This window comes from Oryzias latipes, chromosome 2, assembly GCF_053564925.1.
Source record: "Oryzias latipes strain Hd-rR chromosome 2, Olatipes_Hd-rR_3.1".
In the NCBI taxonomy this organism is placed as follows: Eukaryota; Metazoa; Chordata; class Actinopteri; order Beloniformes; family Adrianichthyidae; genus Oryzias; species Oryzias latipes.
Window position 1 is genome coordinate 10,953,463 of NC_136238.1, and position 15,751 is coordinate 10,969,213.

Consider the following 15,751-nt stretch of genomic DNA (forward strand, 5'->3'; position numbering starts at 1 on the left):
CATGTTAAAAACACCATTTTTATTGGACGTGGTCTTTAAAGAGAAAGTTTAAGAGATAAAAAGTCGATTTTATCTCAGAACTTGACAATATTCTCTGTTCTGTATTCAACAGTTTATAATATGCAGATGACATTACCGTTTGTGGCACTTACTCATTTCTGTCCTTTTCAAAATAAAAGAAAATACATTTTAAACTCTCTGTTCACCACCCGACTGATTTAAAAAAGCTAACTCAAAATAAATTAATTGGAGAGCACGAATTGCCAGAAATTGAATTTTGTTACCTCTACCTTTAAGACCAAGTCTGATGAAAACGGGGTTTTGGGCATTTTTCCATGTTCTTGTGTGATTCTTCTGATGATGGAGGACATAAATAGAGAAACTTGAAATTAAAATGTCATTTCTGAGTATTTCTTTCTTCAAATTGTTGTGAATCAGGAGCAGATGAAGAAATGCCGTTTGGAAAAAGATCCTATTTGTGACGTAGAAACATGCCTTTTAGCGAGCTCTTAGCAACGGGAAGGGGAGCGTGGTTTACTCCGCGCCAACAGACCCGCCCACAACTCCAAGGCGGTTTTCTAAAGCTACTGCCGCTCTGCAGAAACTACAGGATGTCCTTGAAAATGACACAGATCATAAATAATAAATAAATAAAAAACACTCAGAGTGTTAAGACTTACCTTTTTAGAAAGGCTTTCAATTTTACTCTTTTTCTATTTTTCTGGCTTTGTCTGTTTTTATCATTCATCATTTTGTATTCGTTTCAAAAGGCATCAATGTTTGAAAGTTTTCAAACGACGGAGGTTTTCGGGACTATTTGGGTACAGGCCGGTGCCTCTGGTTTAGCGGTCTGCAACCTTTAACACATCAAGAGCCGTGTTGGGCAACAACAACATCACAAAATCTTTTTTCACCCTTAGAAAAGTACGGCACTGATGCGGCTGGATGGCCCGGTTGGCTGCCGGTAGTTTGATCGAATCCAACTTTATTTGTTTAGCACTTTTCCAACTCATGTCACTCAAAGTGCTTCACGTAAAAAACACAATTAAATTTGAAAAACAAAAAAGCAAAACCTTACACAACTATTTTGTCTTAAATACAATGCCCCACACAAATACACACACCATGGAAAGGAAACAAGAATTAACCAAAATGAAGAAATCTGGCTTTGTCCTGAAGTGGGGAGATGATATTTGGGGAATCCGAATCGAATCCGTGAAAGATGATCCGCTGTGGCGACCCCTCATGGAATAATCCAAAAGGAAACAACAAGAAAAGTGCTTTGTATTTACGATATGTTTACTATTATGATCAAAATAAATGACTACTGCGCTTTTGGCATGAATAAAACATCAAGAGAACATTAGTCATTTATTTTTAAATATTAAATAGTTTATAACTTTTTTTTTTTTTTACTTTAAGGCACACTTTAATTATTTGATTATTTTTAAAACAGACAGTCCCTCTCATTATCTGGTGCACCGCATCGTTGGGCTCAAAGGGGTTTTTTTGTGGTACATGGCGCTCAAAAATCCATCCAATTGTTTTGGTACGACTTTGGTCAATTGCAAAGCTGCACACTTTGATGGAATGTCGGAGCGCTAGCGTAGTCAGGAGCCTGGTGAAATAATACTTTTTTTTGTTGTTTCGCTTATTGCGCAAAAAATACAGTGTACTTTTTTCAAATAATTTGTTGTATGTCTTTGGTTGAAGAAAATGAAAAACAGAGGCGTATAGGTGTGTCTGGGGTTTCCGACCCCTGCTCTAGTTCCTCTGAGGCGGTTGCCTCCTAAACACAAACTACTCCACAAAAAAGTTTCCAGATCATCGTTGGAGAGTGAGGCTCTGCTCTTTTAAAAGGAGGAAGGCTTTTTCTGAGGCGACAACTTCCTTTGTGTCTCTTTGTCTCGTTCCAGGAAAAACGCCAGCTGTGATCCAGATCCCGAGCCCCTTTCCGGCATCTGTTTTGATGCCTTCCAGACCGGGAATGCTGCTTTTTGTCACCGTGAGGAAATCAGACGCATTCTTCACTCCAGCCCCCATTAGGACTTATGTAACGCACAACACAGGGCAGAGGTTGTGAGGAAGCCTTACGCGAGCGCCGGGCTTTCTGCTTGTCTAATCAGGTCCTTCCAATTCACAAATAAATTCCCTCAACACTCGTGCTTTTGTTGACATCCATACTCTCATCATGCATTCTTATGGAAGGTTCAAACGGCACCTGCGAGAGGCTGGACGGAGAAAGCCTCGTGTGACTGGATGAGCAACACCTGGAACTCGAAATCGACGGGACAGCGGCATCTCAGAGGAATGACACGCTGAACGCTGAGGACAAAAGAGAGAAAAAAGATGCGTTTTTTATGCACGGAGGGAGGCTCAGGCGTGAAGAACACAAAGAGACAGATGCGACTCTGGGCGTTTGAGGATCTCCAAACCCGACACACCTCTGTCCGAGCGGTACGGCTGCCAGGTCGATGTGGGCGGGGATGTGCAGGTCGTCGATGACAGGGTATGCGTGAACTGGAATTAACAGGTTCTCTTCCCCCTTGGAGGGTTGAATGCCCATAAAAGATTTTTAGAAAAACAACACACAAGTGAAAACACATCTGATGCAAACATTTCTAATTCCTTCAGGTAAAGCGGATCATTCCCAGTGCATGAAAACTGCGGGACCGTACCTCACAGCAGACATGGATGCAGTCATAGAAGTACCGCCACTCGTCCGGACAAAACGCGACCTTCAGGGTGTAGGCGAGCCCGGGGATGAGTCGATACTTGATAGACAGAGACAGCTGAGTCATGAGAGGCAGCCCTGAGTGCGCTTAACCACCAGTGGAGTCAAAAAACAACAAAAACCAATCACCTTTTTGGTGAAAGTTGTCTGGAAGTGCTCGGTGAGTGTCGGAACGATGTGAATCCTCAGGGCCTCTGATGAGACGTTGATGAGTTTCTGGTGAGGTGGGGGGAGAAGGAGAAGCGGTTACCTTGATCACATCGGTTGGCACTTGAAGGACCCGTTTCCATGGTCGCAGGGTTTCTATCCAGCCCAGTCAAATCTGCCCCTAAACGGAAGTTGAATAGGGGCTGTACGGTGGTGTGGCGGTTAGCACCTCCCCCGTGAGAAGGCCCTGGTTTGAGTTCCGGATGTGTCCCTTCTATGTGGACTTTGGATGCATGGAGTGGCGATGGTAGTTAACCCCCTCTTGACGCACCCCTGCTCTCCCCCGTCAACCAGCATCCCCCCTGGTCAGAGCTGCACTTGACAAAAGCTTTTATCAAAATGGCGGCTTTTCTTTTGGTTCTATCTCCATAGCAACTATACTATTTTTTTTGGTCACCTGGGGGTGACGAACAGGTCTATCTCATTTTTAGAAGAATTGGCAAAAGTAATTTTTTTTTTTAATTTCTGTGGCAACTGGTGTTTTTTTTTTATTAACCGCACACAACATTCCTATCACGTTCATATACATTGTTCCGTTGAGCTTGGACTAAGGATTCATGTATCACATTTTGACAATGTTTTCGGTCAAAAATATGCAAGGATCATTGGAACGCCACTAACACTCAACGATCAAAACCTACAAAACGTTTTTTGTTTTTTTTTAACAGCTGTCCAATGAGGCTTGAGGACTTGGGGGGGGGGGGGGGGGGGGGGGGGGTAGATGGAAATCCAGTGGAGGAGTTTAAATTTCTTGCTGGTCCTGACGGGGATTTTTTTTTATTTTTAATTCCAAATGGCGCCTTCTTCCTGAGCTCAAAGGACGATGAAACTTCAGTTGAGGTCAAATTTTGTGAAGATTGTGCAAACAGGTGTTTTTTTTTGCCATATTGTGGAAAAATGGCTGCAAGTCCTGTGGCCATCCCATAATAATTTTAAAACTTCCTTTGAATATCTCAGACATGTGTGTTTTGAATTTATTTCTGAGCCCCATAAGAGATTGTGGGCCCATTCATTTTTTGTTAAGGTTTCTCCGGCTGTGATGTCATAATTCTTTTGAGTAAGGGGGAGGGGTCATTGAGTTTGCAAAAATTAATTCCCACCGTCTGCGAATTCTGACATGACTTACTCCGATTTGTAATGTTAAATTCTATTTTTTGATTTTATCTTATTAATTGCTACATTTGTTTGCTATTTTTAGGTCATGTCGATTTGTATACTTGTAAAGTACTTTGTGTTGTTGACATAAAAAGTGCCACACAATAAAACTGAGTGTAAATAAATGAGATTAAGTCAACATAAAGGAATAAAAAACAAGGTTAGTAGTGGATCATATTTAAAACAATAAATGTGTATCCTTGTTCTGGAAATGCTGCTTTATGACTCACAATGTAGATTAGAAGTTACTGAATTATTTTTTTTATCCTTTAGTGAGAAAATTATTAATATTTGATGTAAAATGGGCAAACAAACAATATGTGCATTTCATAAGGGTTTAAATGTTAACGTGTGGCGTTTAAGCATTAACCATTTAGAGGACATTTATGCTCAAATTATTAAAACTATCCTGTCATCTCTAGGTCTTTATTTGGACTTGAAGTAAAAAATTTCTATTTTATAACATCAAAACATTGTTTTTTATATAATCTTTCTCAATCTATTCATGTTTTAATCTTTTTCAGATCTGGATTTAATGTTTTACATGTAAAAGCATGTGAAATATTTGAATGGCCCCCGTTTTTTTTTGTTTTTTTTACAAAGCTTTAAATTTAACAAAAATAAATTTTGTACCAGAGTTTTCTGATAATGTTTGTTCAGCTGAAAGCCACTGAAATGAAGTTCTGGCGGTTCTGCTTGGACCTGGCTGTTGCGTTTTGGGTTGGCAACAGTCTCTACAAAGACAAAGAACCAAGAATTAGGCAGAAAGGCGGAAAAAAAAAAAGAGGAAAAAAATGAGGCTTTTCAAGGCGTTTTTACTGGATTCCAGCAGCTGCCTGGGCGTTTTCCGGCTCTCCTCCACCAGCTGTCTCAGGGGCAGGGGCCTCGCTGTCCTGGGGGTCTCAGGGAGCATCTGGAGCCCAGAAAAAGCCACATCCATCCTGAAGGAAGGTCAACTCCAGCTCCTTGTGAGGAGGATGAAGGAGGGAAAGTTTGCAGCATCAAAACTCATGGTGTCTACATACAGAACAGGTAATTTTGAGACCTTTTAGCTGACTCACGGGGAAATTTAATAATTATTTTATTGCACTTTCAGCTAAAATTCAGCTCCAAAACCCCCTTAGAAAACCCATTTCAACAAAAAATAGCTAGCATAGAGGCTAACAAATTAGACTTTAGCTATTAGTTAACTTGACTTCACAAACACAAACTTTGTCCACATTTACCCATAAAACGTTTTAACCTTCCATTTATGACTTACTTTTATTAAAGATGAACGGTCGCTTTATTTATTTATCTGTTTGTATTCTGGCACGAGCGCTTCATTTCGTTGTGTTGTTTATTCACCGGTGAACGACACACGACGGGGCGAGGGGGGGGTCTTCTTGTTACCATGGCGACCCAAATGACAAAGAAGAGCGGGAACACGTTTCAAAGGAAGAACGCGATTGGCTACCCGCTCCCTCAATCAAACTGCCGTCAGCACTCCAGCCACAAGGCCCGACGATGTGCAGTACGCCTTCAAAATATTTGAAACACAACAACTATTACATGTTTTAAGCTACCCTCTTTATTAAGAAAATACATATATTCAATCTTTTACAAGTGTTTTTGAAGATCTTGTCAATCAAAAATATATTTACGGGTTGTGTTTATAGCTGTCGGCGGGTCACGATTTTATTTTGAAATTCTTGACAGGAACTTGTCATCTGATGAAAGACAATTTTATGGCAGAGTTGTTGAGATTGTCCTGCAGATACACGGGATGATTACTGACACACACAAGTTTGATTTTCATGGTTCATGTATCCTCCGGAGGACAGGATGGTTGATCTAGCCTGTGTTTAGTTTTTTTTAAGGATTTATTAGCCCATCTCCAGGAAACTTTTACCTTTTGGAAATGATGGAAAAAGTTGGGATCCTGGGAGTGTTGCTATTGACCCCTGTGAGAACTGTTTCTTCTTACATCTGTATGGTACTAAGTAGAGCTAAATCTAAACATGAATTGGCCTCATTTTTATTTTGAAATTCTTTTTTTTATTTGTATTTTCTGTGTTACTTTTGCAGGCAAAGTCTTTCCTTGACTGTCATCCTAATGTCAAACTTGTTAAAGAAGAGGAAGACTGCATGAGGAATCTGCTGTTTCATAAGTCACTCAAATCAACAGGTATGTTTTTACATTAACGCGATTTTTAAAAGTATTTTCAATAATAATCATATATATATATATACAAAAAAGGTATTTTCTGTCTTTTTAGCATCTAAAAAAAGCTGATATTAAGGGTTGGAAAAACTTTGAAAGCAGTGTTTTAGTGACATCTAGTGGCTACATCGAAAAGTGCACCGACAAAAGCTACAGATAAATAGTGTATATTTTTTTAACTTTTTTTGGTCATTATTGATATTATCAATTAAATATTTTCCATCCATGTATGCACTTTTTCCGTCTGTGTATTTAAGCTACTATTTTAACAGTTTAACTTGTTATTTTCACGTTCTTTCTCTTAAGAAAACATCAGCGTGCAATGCAGCGGGATGTGGGACAACTTGACCTGTTGGCCTGCTGCTCCCCTCGGCGAAACCGTCTCTAAACTGTGTCCTGAGTTCTTCCATTCTGAAGGTGAGATGCTCAAACTTTGGTTTAACCTGCATTATTTCACAGCGCATGGCTGCAGTTCGCCTGTTTCCATAGGAAAGTGAGGAATGTTCCACCTCTGTGTTTACACGGTCAACCATAAAAGGTGTGTTTACACAAGGAGGCCAGGGAAAACAAAAGCATAATGCAGGATGACAATAATAGGTGGCGTAATAAATTATAAAAAGTAGTAGAAGCTTATCTGATAGAGTGACATGGTCCTTATTTTATTGTACGTTATGTAGCATTTACGTAACATACGATATTTCACATTAGAAATAACTTAAATAAAGCAGCGTATCATCTGCATATTGGAGGTTTTTCTTTAAGGTGGCGATGCCTTTCTCAAAGATCAGAACTGTTTGGCCCTTTTCCCCTTTAAAAGACATTTGTTTCTGATACATTAACTCATAATCTTTCTGTGGAACTGAATCCTCTGGGGTTTTATTTGTCCTTTTGGGGGAAAAACTGCTCCAAAGCAGATTAATGTTTTATTGATTCACTTTCACTGCTTTCTGTCATCATCAACACTTGGAGCCAAAACAAAAATGTAATTTATACGTCAATCTTTGCCTGGAGAGTTTTTAAAAGAAAATGGAAAATAGATGGATGAAAGGCCAAAAAGCAAACAAAAAACCCAGATTATAAAGTCAGATTTACATGCCTGATAATGCAGAAAATAGAAAATAAAAACGAGTAAACTGTGTTGTGTTTTTTTACAAAAAAACACAGTAAAAGTTTAAATTAAAAGGGCAAACAACACATTTCAACACAAGAAATGGTGTCTGGTGCTTTGTTTAAATTGTGGCAACACCCCCTTATTAGCATATTTGAACTGAATTTTAATTAAATTTGAAAGGGGACAAATGGAGTTTTTGTATATTTTGCAGGTAAAGTGCAGCGAAACTGCACAGCCAACGGATGGACAGAACTTTTTATCCCATATGAGGACGCCTGCGTCTTCAATGTCACTCTCCACTTTCTCAATGAGGTCGGCTCCTTTTCACCTTTTTTTTAAAACATTAAAACTCACCTTTTATCTAAAAACAAATGCGACAAAAATGAAGCTAACTGGTAATTAAATACAAAAAAACGAAACATTTATTGACAGTTTGTAATAAAAGAAGTCATTACTCTAAAGAGCACCAAAGGCTTGTAGTTTTTAGACGTTATGTCAAATGCCATAAAATTCTGATTTTGTGAGTTTATCTCTGCACAGGAAATATAGTAACAAGCATCTTTTTTTGTGCTGGACTGAGAACAGCGTGGGAACCTGGTCATTTTTCAGCCTGGTTGATAAGAGATTTGTTGATAGGATTACTGCGGTCCAAACAACCAGGCTGACGTAAATGTCTCTGAGGGACCTGAACAGTTTTGCTGTAATCTCTATTCAACAGATGTTTTAAAGAAGCTTTCTCTGAAAATGAGATCTCATGAATTAAGCGTCAACGTTGTTCAAGCTCTGTTCTGATACGATCAAATACCAGGAAAAAGTTGGAGCCAAAAACCCCACATTAAAAAAAGAAAAGCTTTGAGTTTGACCTCTGCTGTCCTTTACTATGAACAAACTTTATTAACAGTCCATGCTGCACATTCAGCTAGCTGTTAGCTAATAACTATACACCATCAAAGGTAAGAAACGAAGAGGATGTTGGATCGTTATTGTAAATTTGTGATAAGAATATAGAAAAAAAAGAACACAAAACCAAAATTTCCCCTTTTTTGTAAGTTTTAGGCTATCATTTAAAATTTACATTTCCAAATGTAAACAAGCAGAGGATTACAAATTATACAATTTGTGATTAATATATAATTAAGAGAAATAAATTAATAAAAAGAAATAAAACCAACATGTTTGATGCCTTAATGATTTATTTTAAATAAATGCAATTTATTTATGAGCATTTTCTCTTTAACCTTTTTAAGTGAATTATTTGAAATCATAATTGAATTAGAAATTGTCTTTCATATTAAAATGTAAGATGACAGAATAGTTTAACAGTTTATCTCATTGTCCTGATTGTTTATTTTGTGATCTTTAATTTTTCAAAAAATTTTTAATGTAAAAATTCTGCATTTGCTAATACAATATAAAAGAAATACCCCAAAAGCAAAAGTTCCACATTTTTAAAGTTTTAGTTTTTCCTTTTAAATGTGAGTAAATTATTTTTAAAACCACAGATTTCTAAATGTAAACAATGCAGAGAGAATTATAAATCCCAAATTGTGTAATGTTTGAGAAAAACTATATTTTTGAATGTTAAATTAAGCCAAGTAAAGAGAAGAAATGAAACCTAAATTTTTAAAGCCTAAATAAGTCATTTTTTTAAACAAATGTGATTTATGACATCACTTTTCCTGTTTAAACTCTCATTATTTAAATGTTAAATAATTACTGAATTTTTTAACTTTAGCTATAAACATATTTTATGCAACAAAATGGTAAAAATTGTTAAGAAGCAGCATAATACATTATTTTTTGACATTATTTCAGTTTTTAAACATCAAAGAATGTCCTTTTTTGTAAATTTACTGCTGATCTTTGAACAAATTCAGTCCAAACCAAAACCTTTTTGCATCCTTCGGGCCAAACAGTTTAGTCGTGGTTAATATGGTGTTTTTCCAGACTTCCAGTTGTTTCCTCTGGTTTAGTCCCCAGATACTCATCTGTATTTCTCCTCGGTGAGGACCGTTTACACTGTCGGATATGCTCTCTCCCTCATCTCCCTCGCCATCGCCATCGCCATATTGTGCCTGTTTAGGTGAGAAAAGCATTCCTCTGGTTGTATTTGTTCTTTTCTTTTTTTGTCTACTCATCGTTCGCTTTTGAATGTTTCTTCAGGAAACTGCACTGCACTCGGAACTACATTCACATCCAGCTGTTTATCTCCTTCATCCTCAAAGCCATCTTCATCTTCGCCAGAGACACGTTGCTCTTTTCTGAAAACACCTATCACTGTAACTCCTACCCGGTACGAACGCTCTTTTCCACAATAGAAAAACCCATTTAGAGTCTCCACTCCGTTCTTCTTTTGATCTGTTCACACACACAAAAAAACAAAACGGTGTCTGCAGAGCGGCAGAGAGCACAACCTGCCCTCTTCCTATAGCTGAGAGATCTCTGTTTACTCTCTATCTGGCTGGCTTACAGCCCCTCACACCCACAACCTCACACTAACTGATGCAACAAGAACGGCGAGGAACACTGGAGCTATCCTGCCGCACAGATCCGAGTCAGCTTCCAGGAAAACAGAGACGTACGTGGATCCAGCCGTCTGCAAGCGGATGCATCAGAATGGAGCAGAGCGTGAAGCTTGTGGCCCTCCCAGCGTGTTTTCTACTTCACAAATAGGATCTTTTTCAAACAGCGTTTCTTTCCTCTGCTCCTGATTTACAACTATTTGAATGCAGAAACACTCAGAAAGGAAATATCAACCTTAATCGTCTTTGCGCGTGTCCATCATCCGAAAAAACACCATTTTCATTGGAGTGGGTCTTAAATGTAACATCACTTAAGAACATACATTATTAGAATTATGTTGTTTTGTTTTTGAAATAGCAAAACTTAAAGATTCCTTTTATTTAATGCACTTTAGTTTGAAACTTTAGAAAATACAAAGCTATTTTGTAAACTTTTAAAGGAAACTAATTCCTGGGAGTTTCAAGGACTCACCAGTGCCATCTGCTGGTCGCCTTAGAGCAATGCACCTCATGCGTGTTTGGACCAGGTTATGAACACACCAGATTTAGTGCAGGGAGAGCTGGAAACCAGAACCAGGTTTACATAATAATACAAAGAAAATATTAAATATTTTACATTAAGTTTTTCATTTCCGCTGATTTCTATTGATTTCCTTTCCTAGTTTGTTATAAAACGTTTATTGTCAGCTAATACCTCCACACAATTAGCTGATACATAAAAAAAAAAAATCTAGCTGAAGTTTTGAAGATCTGTTCAATTCAGGAAACAAAACACGTTATCTCTGGGAATAAAGTGTGGATCTCCTTGGTGGGGGATATTTACGGAGGTTTTTTCTTTAAAAGAATGAACAAAGAGAACAAATTAAAGGAAGTGAGGCAATGAAAACTCATCATAAATACACGCATTTAAACAAAAACAGCCTTCCTAACTTTCCTAACAGGGGCAGTAAAGTATCTATCTGCATATCTACTAATGGTGTCTTTCACTTTCCTCAGGTGGGCTGTAAGTTTGTGCCGATCTTTTCCAACTACTGCATCCTGGCCAACTACAGCTGGCTGCTGGTGGAGGGTCACTTCCTGTTCACGTTAGTCAGCCGTTCATTCTTCTCCCTGAAGAAACATCTGATCTGGTACATCGTCCTCAGCTGGGGTAATAATTCACACACACAGAAAAGAAAAACCCAAAACATTCAGGTTCCCCTTTCTGAATGTAACCATTTTCATTGCGCTGCTCAGGCTTACCGCTCATCGTGATCGTCGCCTGGTCGTGTGCCAGGTATTTTTATGAAGATGAAGGGTGAGGTTCTACCAACGGACATATTTCAGGCGGTGGGATCTGACAGTGACAGTGACCAGTTCTTCTCTGTCCACAGCTGCTGGGAAACAGGAAGCCACGAATGGATTTTATGGATCCTTCGAGTGCCGGTTCTGCTATCAATATGTGTAAACACTCTTGTTCTTTAAATATTATTTTAAACATCTGTTTAAAAAAACCAAAAAGATACACTTGTATGCTACTTTACTTGTGTACTAAACTAGCTAATAGGATGAAGAAAAAGTACAGAAACTCAATGTTTTGTCGTTTTTCTAGCAAAAAGTAGTCTATTTAGGTGTACTAACAGTATATGCAAAATAGTTGTTTACTTTTAATATACCATCTATTTAAAGTAAACTTCAAATGTTCCAATTTAGTCTGAAAAAGTATTCAGGTAGTATATTGCCTACACTACATGTTCATGGTCTGTAGTATGTTTCTTGTAAGTATTTTTGATAAAAGAAACATCAAGTTTACTACTTTTTGCTAAGGGATGGACAATGCAAACTAAGTGTAAACACAGCTGAATGTTGAGGTAATTATTGTCAATTTCCCAAACCTTTCACGTCCAGTTTGCTTTGAACATCACTGTGAACAGCAGCCCGTTTGCTTTAGCCTCAGTCTGAGTTGACTTAGTCTGAAATTGATCTCACAAAGATAAATGTTTAGCTGTTTTTGGCTGCAAGCATATTGAGGTTTCAGCACAGTGAGCATACTTCAAGTACTACACTTAAAGTATACTTGAGTACAGCAGGTGTTCTTCAGACCACGTAGTGTAGGACAAATACTAAGACTATGGTCACACATCCCAAAATGCTTCAGCGAGGTAATTCGGCAGGTGGTCACGCTGCGGCATTTGTAATCGGCAGTTGCATTTTTACACGCCGGGCGGAGGTTTTACAAAAAAGGAAAAATTTTACGGTGACGAGATGATTCTTTGACATCGGTTGGTGACCGCCGGGGAGCATTTGGAGGTCGTCCGATGGCAGTTCAGTGTCAGGAAGGCAGCATCATGATAATTGACTGATAGGAGGGTCTGCAAGGACCCCAAAAACGTCCGATTTCCAACTGTTACCCTCAAGCCCGCAAGCTGCTCTTCCACGCCTGATTGTTAGAAACACCACGGTTGCAGCTCAGGCACTGGACGATGGTTGTTGATATGGGCCCGGAGATGACCAGACGACAATCTGGTGATCCTGGCCACTGTGAGTCCTGCACATGAATCCTGCTGTGGTTGGACCCCCTGGAACTTCGTTTTGGGCGCTGAAGCTCTGGGCTGCTGCATTTTGTCTATAAGTTGAGTTGCGAATGACCAATGATGCAAAATAGCCAGCTTCTTCTATACCCCTGGGACACCTGCGATCCAGCCAAGAGGACCTGGTTGCAGGGAACCACATGGCGCCCTGACACTGTTAGCCAGAACCGGAATTCCGGCTAATGATGTCTAGGCGTCACCAGGTCCCCCTCCATTGGGCTGCCACCGCCCTATGGCCGCCTGATTTCACAAAAGGTGTCATCTCCGCCTGACACCCGACAGCCGGTGTCTACATTCATGACCACGCCAACCATGTTCAAAAAATGGGGGTGGCAGCACGAAATCTTGAAGATTCTGTAGACGCCTCCAAGTCGTGCGGTGGCGTTTATATTTGTGACCATAGCCTAACTGAAAACTTCAGACTAAAAGTGCTAAAGGTAGCATAATCCTTATACGAATTGAATTTGCTGAATTTCAGCCTATTTCCCTCTTCCTGCTGTAGCAGATGTGTAAAAAGTACTTTTGTATTTTCAGTACTTTCTGAGACACGTCTGGTACTTTGTACAAATGTAGCACAGATACGACCGACAGCCTTTTTTTCGCCAAGCTGTTTTTTCTAAACAAATGTCACGATTTCAGACGAACCTCATCTTTTTTCTGGGCATATTGAGGGTTCTGGTGAGCAAACTCCGAATGCCCGACGCGCGGAGGAACGAGTTCAGTCAGTACAAGTGAGTAGAGCTCCGTCCCGTTTCTATTATGAGTGAGACACGGCTGTGAGGATAAACATGGAAGTGCCAGGAAGCATATGCGTAGTTGTCAGTTGGGGTGTCTTCGTTTCCTTTTGTCAGGAAGCTGATCAAGTCCACGTTCTTCCTGGTGGCCGTGTTCGGCCTGCATTACATGGTGTTTGTGTTCCTGCGCGTGGAAGCCAGCAGCTCCATGTCGAAGATCAAGATGTTCGCCGAGCTGGTTCTGTCGTCGACGCAGGTAAATGATGGGGCGGCGTCTGGTGACGTGGGAGTAGTGAGGCGCACGCCTGAACTCTGGGTTTTCTCTCCTAAAGGGTTTGATGGTCGCGACCCTCTACTGCTTCATGAACGGCGAGGTAAGGGCTGCCGGCGTGCAGGTGTGTTCATTCACCTGCATGACCTTTTGTGTTTGAAATCCCGTGGGATTAGGGCTTTTCGCTTTCTCTGGCAAAGTTTCAAGCAGATTTGCTCAAATTTGAGAAAAGCTGGACAACAGTTAAACTCATATTTACTCAAAAAAACTCTAATGCTTCCCCCAATGCGACAAAATCGAATTTTCTGTTAGTTTCGATGTAAAGTTTCTCAATTGTTTTGAATGAAAGTTCTACCAATGTGAGTTTGGGTCACTAACGATGCCAAAACAGTTATTAACAGCAATTAACAGCAATTGTGAATAAAACCAATTTAGCCTTAAAATAAGTGAATTTTTAAGAGTCAAAGAATCATCTTTCTGTGGTTCGTCATCCTACTGACGCTACGTTAACGGCAACGCACGTTCAATAAAAACTCCATGTGAAGGAGCGTTTCGGTCTTCCATGCTACGCACATTTTCACGACTCTTTTCAGGCTCTACGTACGAAACGTGCCGCCATTGAACGCACGTACCAAGGTAGACCAGATTAACTTTGACCAGTCGGGTTGTTAGTTTTATTCCCAGTTTTAACCTTGAATGCTACAAAAGGACAGGCTCCCTATTATATATCTAATCTGTTGACACCTCGTCGGATAGAAACCTTCTAAATCCTTGTGCTATCTTGTGGGGTCCAGTTGACCCCACTCCCAATGTTAATGTGCCTTGGAGGCACGTTAGCATTGGTAGTGGGCCACAAGAACCTTTTTTCTTCAATGATTTGTGATCTTCACTGGATTACATTTATCCACCTCTGTCATGGTAGGGATAACACGGCAATGTAAGGGTGGGGTCATCTGGACCCCACAAGATGGCACAAGGGTTAAAGAACCCAAGAACCAAATTTAGACCTTGTGGAGACCTGTCCATTTCGCACTAATTCGCTTCCAACTTTGCGGACATGCGCTAGTAAACCATAGAGAAAAAAAGAAGAAGCCCCTCCCTGCTTCTTCAGTGTGAACCCCATGAGCTACTGTATATGCGTGTTCTTGACCGCGCGTCACACGCGGTTCACCAGTGTGAACGTAGCATGGGAATCTCTTGGTTGGCTCCGTAGGTGCAGCAGGAGTTCAAGAGGCGGTGGAGGAGGTGGAAGCTGGTCCGCCACCTTCCGAACCGGCCGCGGCACCACCACGGCTCCATCAGCCACAGCGGCTCTGCCAACACCCAGGTGTCCCTGCTGCCCTCCTCCCCAGGGAGCCAGGCGAGCAGCGTCCTCCCTGTGGACACTCTGGAGATGTGATCTACAAACTAGAAGATGGAGTTAGGTTGGAGAGGATGCAGAGATGTTTTTTTTCAAATCTACAGAACTCTTATTTATTTTTGTGTCTCTTTGGCCTCCTCGTTTTACCAAAGTCTCCGGATTTTAAATGGTGGACTAAATATATTTCCGACTTAATTTACCAAACATTTCATTTTCTTTTTGGTTCCACTTCTCCTAACCCTTAGCTTTAGCTCCCTTTAGCTTCTTGACCATCAAACACGTACTAAAATAAACTACAAGACATGATAATGTACTGAAGCTGTTATAAAGTTGATATATTTTATGTTGTTAGTGGTAAATCTACAGACTGAGATTGCAACTATTGATTCAAAGAAACTAAAACTGGGTGTAAAGTTTAGAAACTACGAAACAAAACCTATAAATCTCTTTGGAATGTTAAACGGCCTATTTATTAATGTTGTTTAGAATGTAATTATTAAAAGGAGACTGGATTTAAATAAATATATATCAGTTTGACATATTTTTAATGACTGTTTATCCTCACAGGCTGTTTTGTGTGTGTTTGTGTAAGCTAGGTGGTCTTTAAAATGTTTGACAGAATTTATTTTTCTTTTTTTGGACTTCATTTTTGAACAAAAACTACAAATGAATCCAAGAAAGATCAGGGTCTCCAAGCAGAGACACATCTGAGTCAACAACCTGGAGCATTTGTATCTCCTCAGCTCAGAAACAGAAAAACGGGTGAACGCTGGATCTCAACTATGTGTAAAGTCTAAAAGATAAGGGGCCCCAGCACAGAACCCTGTTGGACACCTGAGGAGAGACCATTGGAGCTAAATTCCTCTCTGTTATGATCATTTCAA

The 15,751-nt window shown here is 39.9% G+C and overlaps 2 protein-coding genes across 4 annotated transcripts in view; one reads left to right on the forward strand and one right to left on the reverse strand.

The window, feature by feature from the left end:
• cfap221 (cilia and flagella associated protein 221) overlaps positions 1-5,060 on the reverse strand; it is a 45,418-nt gene extending 40,358 nt beyond the window's left edge. The window contains exons 1-6 of one of the 2 annotated variants that reach the window (XM_023965589.2): positions 4,916-5,060; positions 4,730-4,830; positions 2,864-2,950; positions 2,679-2,774; positions 2,445-2,545; positions 2,222-2,325 (exon numbers count right to left, since the gene is read on the reverse strand). In XM_023965589.2, the coding sequence (XP_023821357.1) occupies positions 2,222-2,325; positions 2,445-2,545; positions 2,679-2,774; positions 2,864-2,950; positions 4,730-4,830; positions 4,916-5,036 (610 nt within the window). In that variant the 5' untranslated portion in view covers positions 5,037-5,060. Of the gene's footprint in view, positions 1-2,221; positions 2,326-2,444; positions 2,546-2,678; positions 2,793-2,863; positions 2,951-4,729; positions 4,831-4,915 lie in introns of both variants that reach the window. The other variant, XM_078942787.1, reaches the window with a different exon arrangement.
• sctr (secretin receptor) lies at positions 4,990-15,383 on the forward strand. Of its 2 annotated transcripts, none has more exons than XM_020708790.3 (13): positions 4,990-5,128; positions 6,164-6,263; positions 6,606-6,716; positions 7,622-7,722; positions 9,384-9,493; positions 9,574-9,703; positions 10,929-11,082; positions 11,169-11,229; positions 11,306-11,375; positions 13,142-13,233; positions 13,354-13,492; positions 13,569-13,610; positions 14,721-15,383. In XM_020708790.3, the coding sequence occupies exons 2-13, from the start codon at positions 6,224-6,226 to the stop codon at positions 14,904-14,906; spliced, it is 1,236 nt and encodes a 411-aa protein (XP_020564449.1). In that variant the 5' UTR covers positions 4,990-5,128; positions 6,164-6,223; the 3' UTR covers positions 14,907-15,383. The 2 variants fall into 2 exon arrangements, with proteins under 2 accessions (XP_020564449.1, XP_004066628.1); XM_004066580.5 differs by lacking the exon at positions 4,990-5,128 and adding an exon at positions 5,826-6,041.
• Positions 15,384-15,751: the final 368 nt, after the last annotated feature.

Bases quoted from the DNA above. Each gene is read 5' to 3' on its own strand.
- sctr (XM_004066580.5), top strand. From the start codon at position 5,997: ATGATGGAAAAAGTTGGGATCCTGGGAGTGTTGCTATTGACCCCT. The intron at 6,264-6,605 runs GTATGTTTTTAC...CTTTCTCTTAAG, and splicing joins TAAGTCACTCAAATCAACAG to AAAACATCAGCGTGCAATGC. The intron at 13,234-13,353 runs GTGAGTAGAGCT...TCCTTTTGTCAG, and splicing joins AACGAGTTCAGTCAGTACAA to GAAGCTGATCAAGTCCACGT.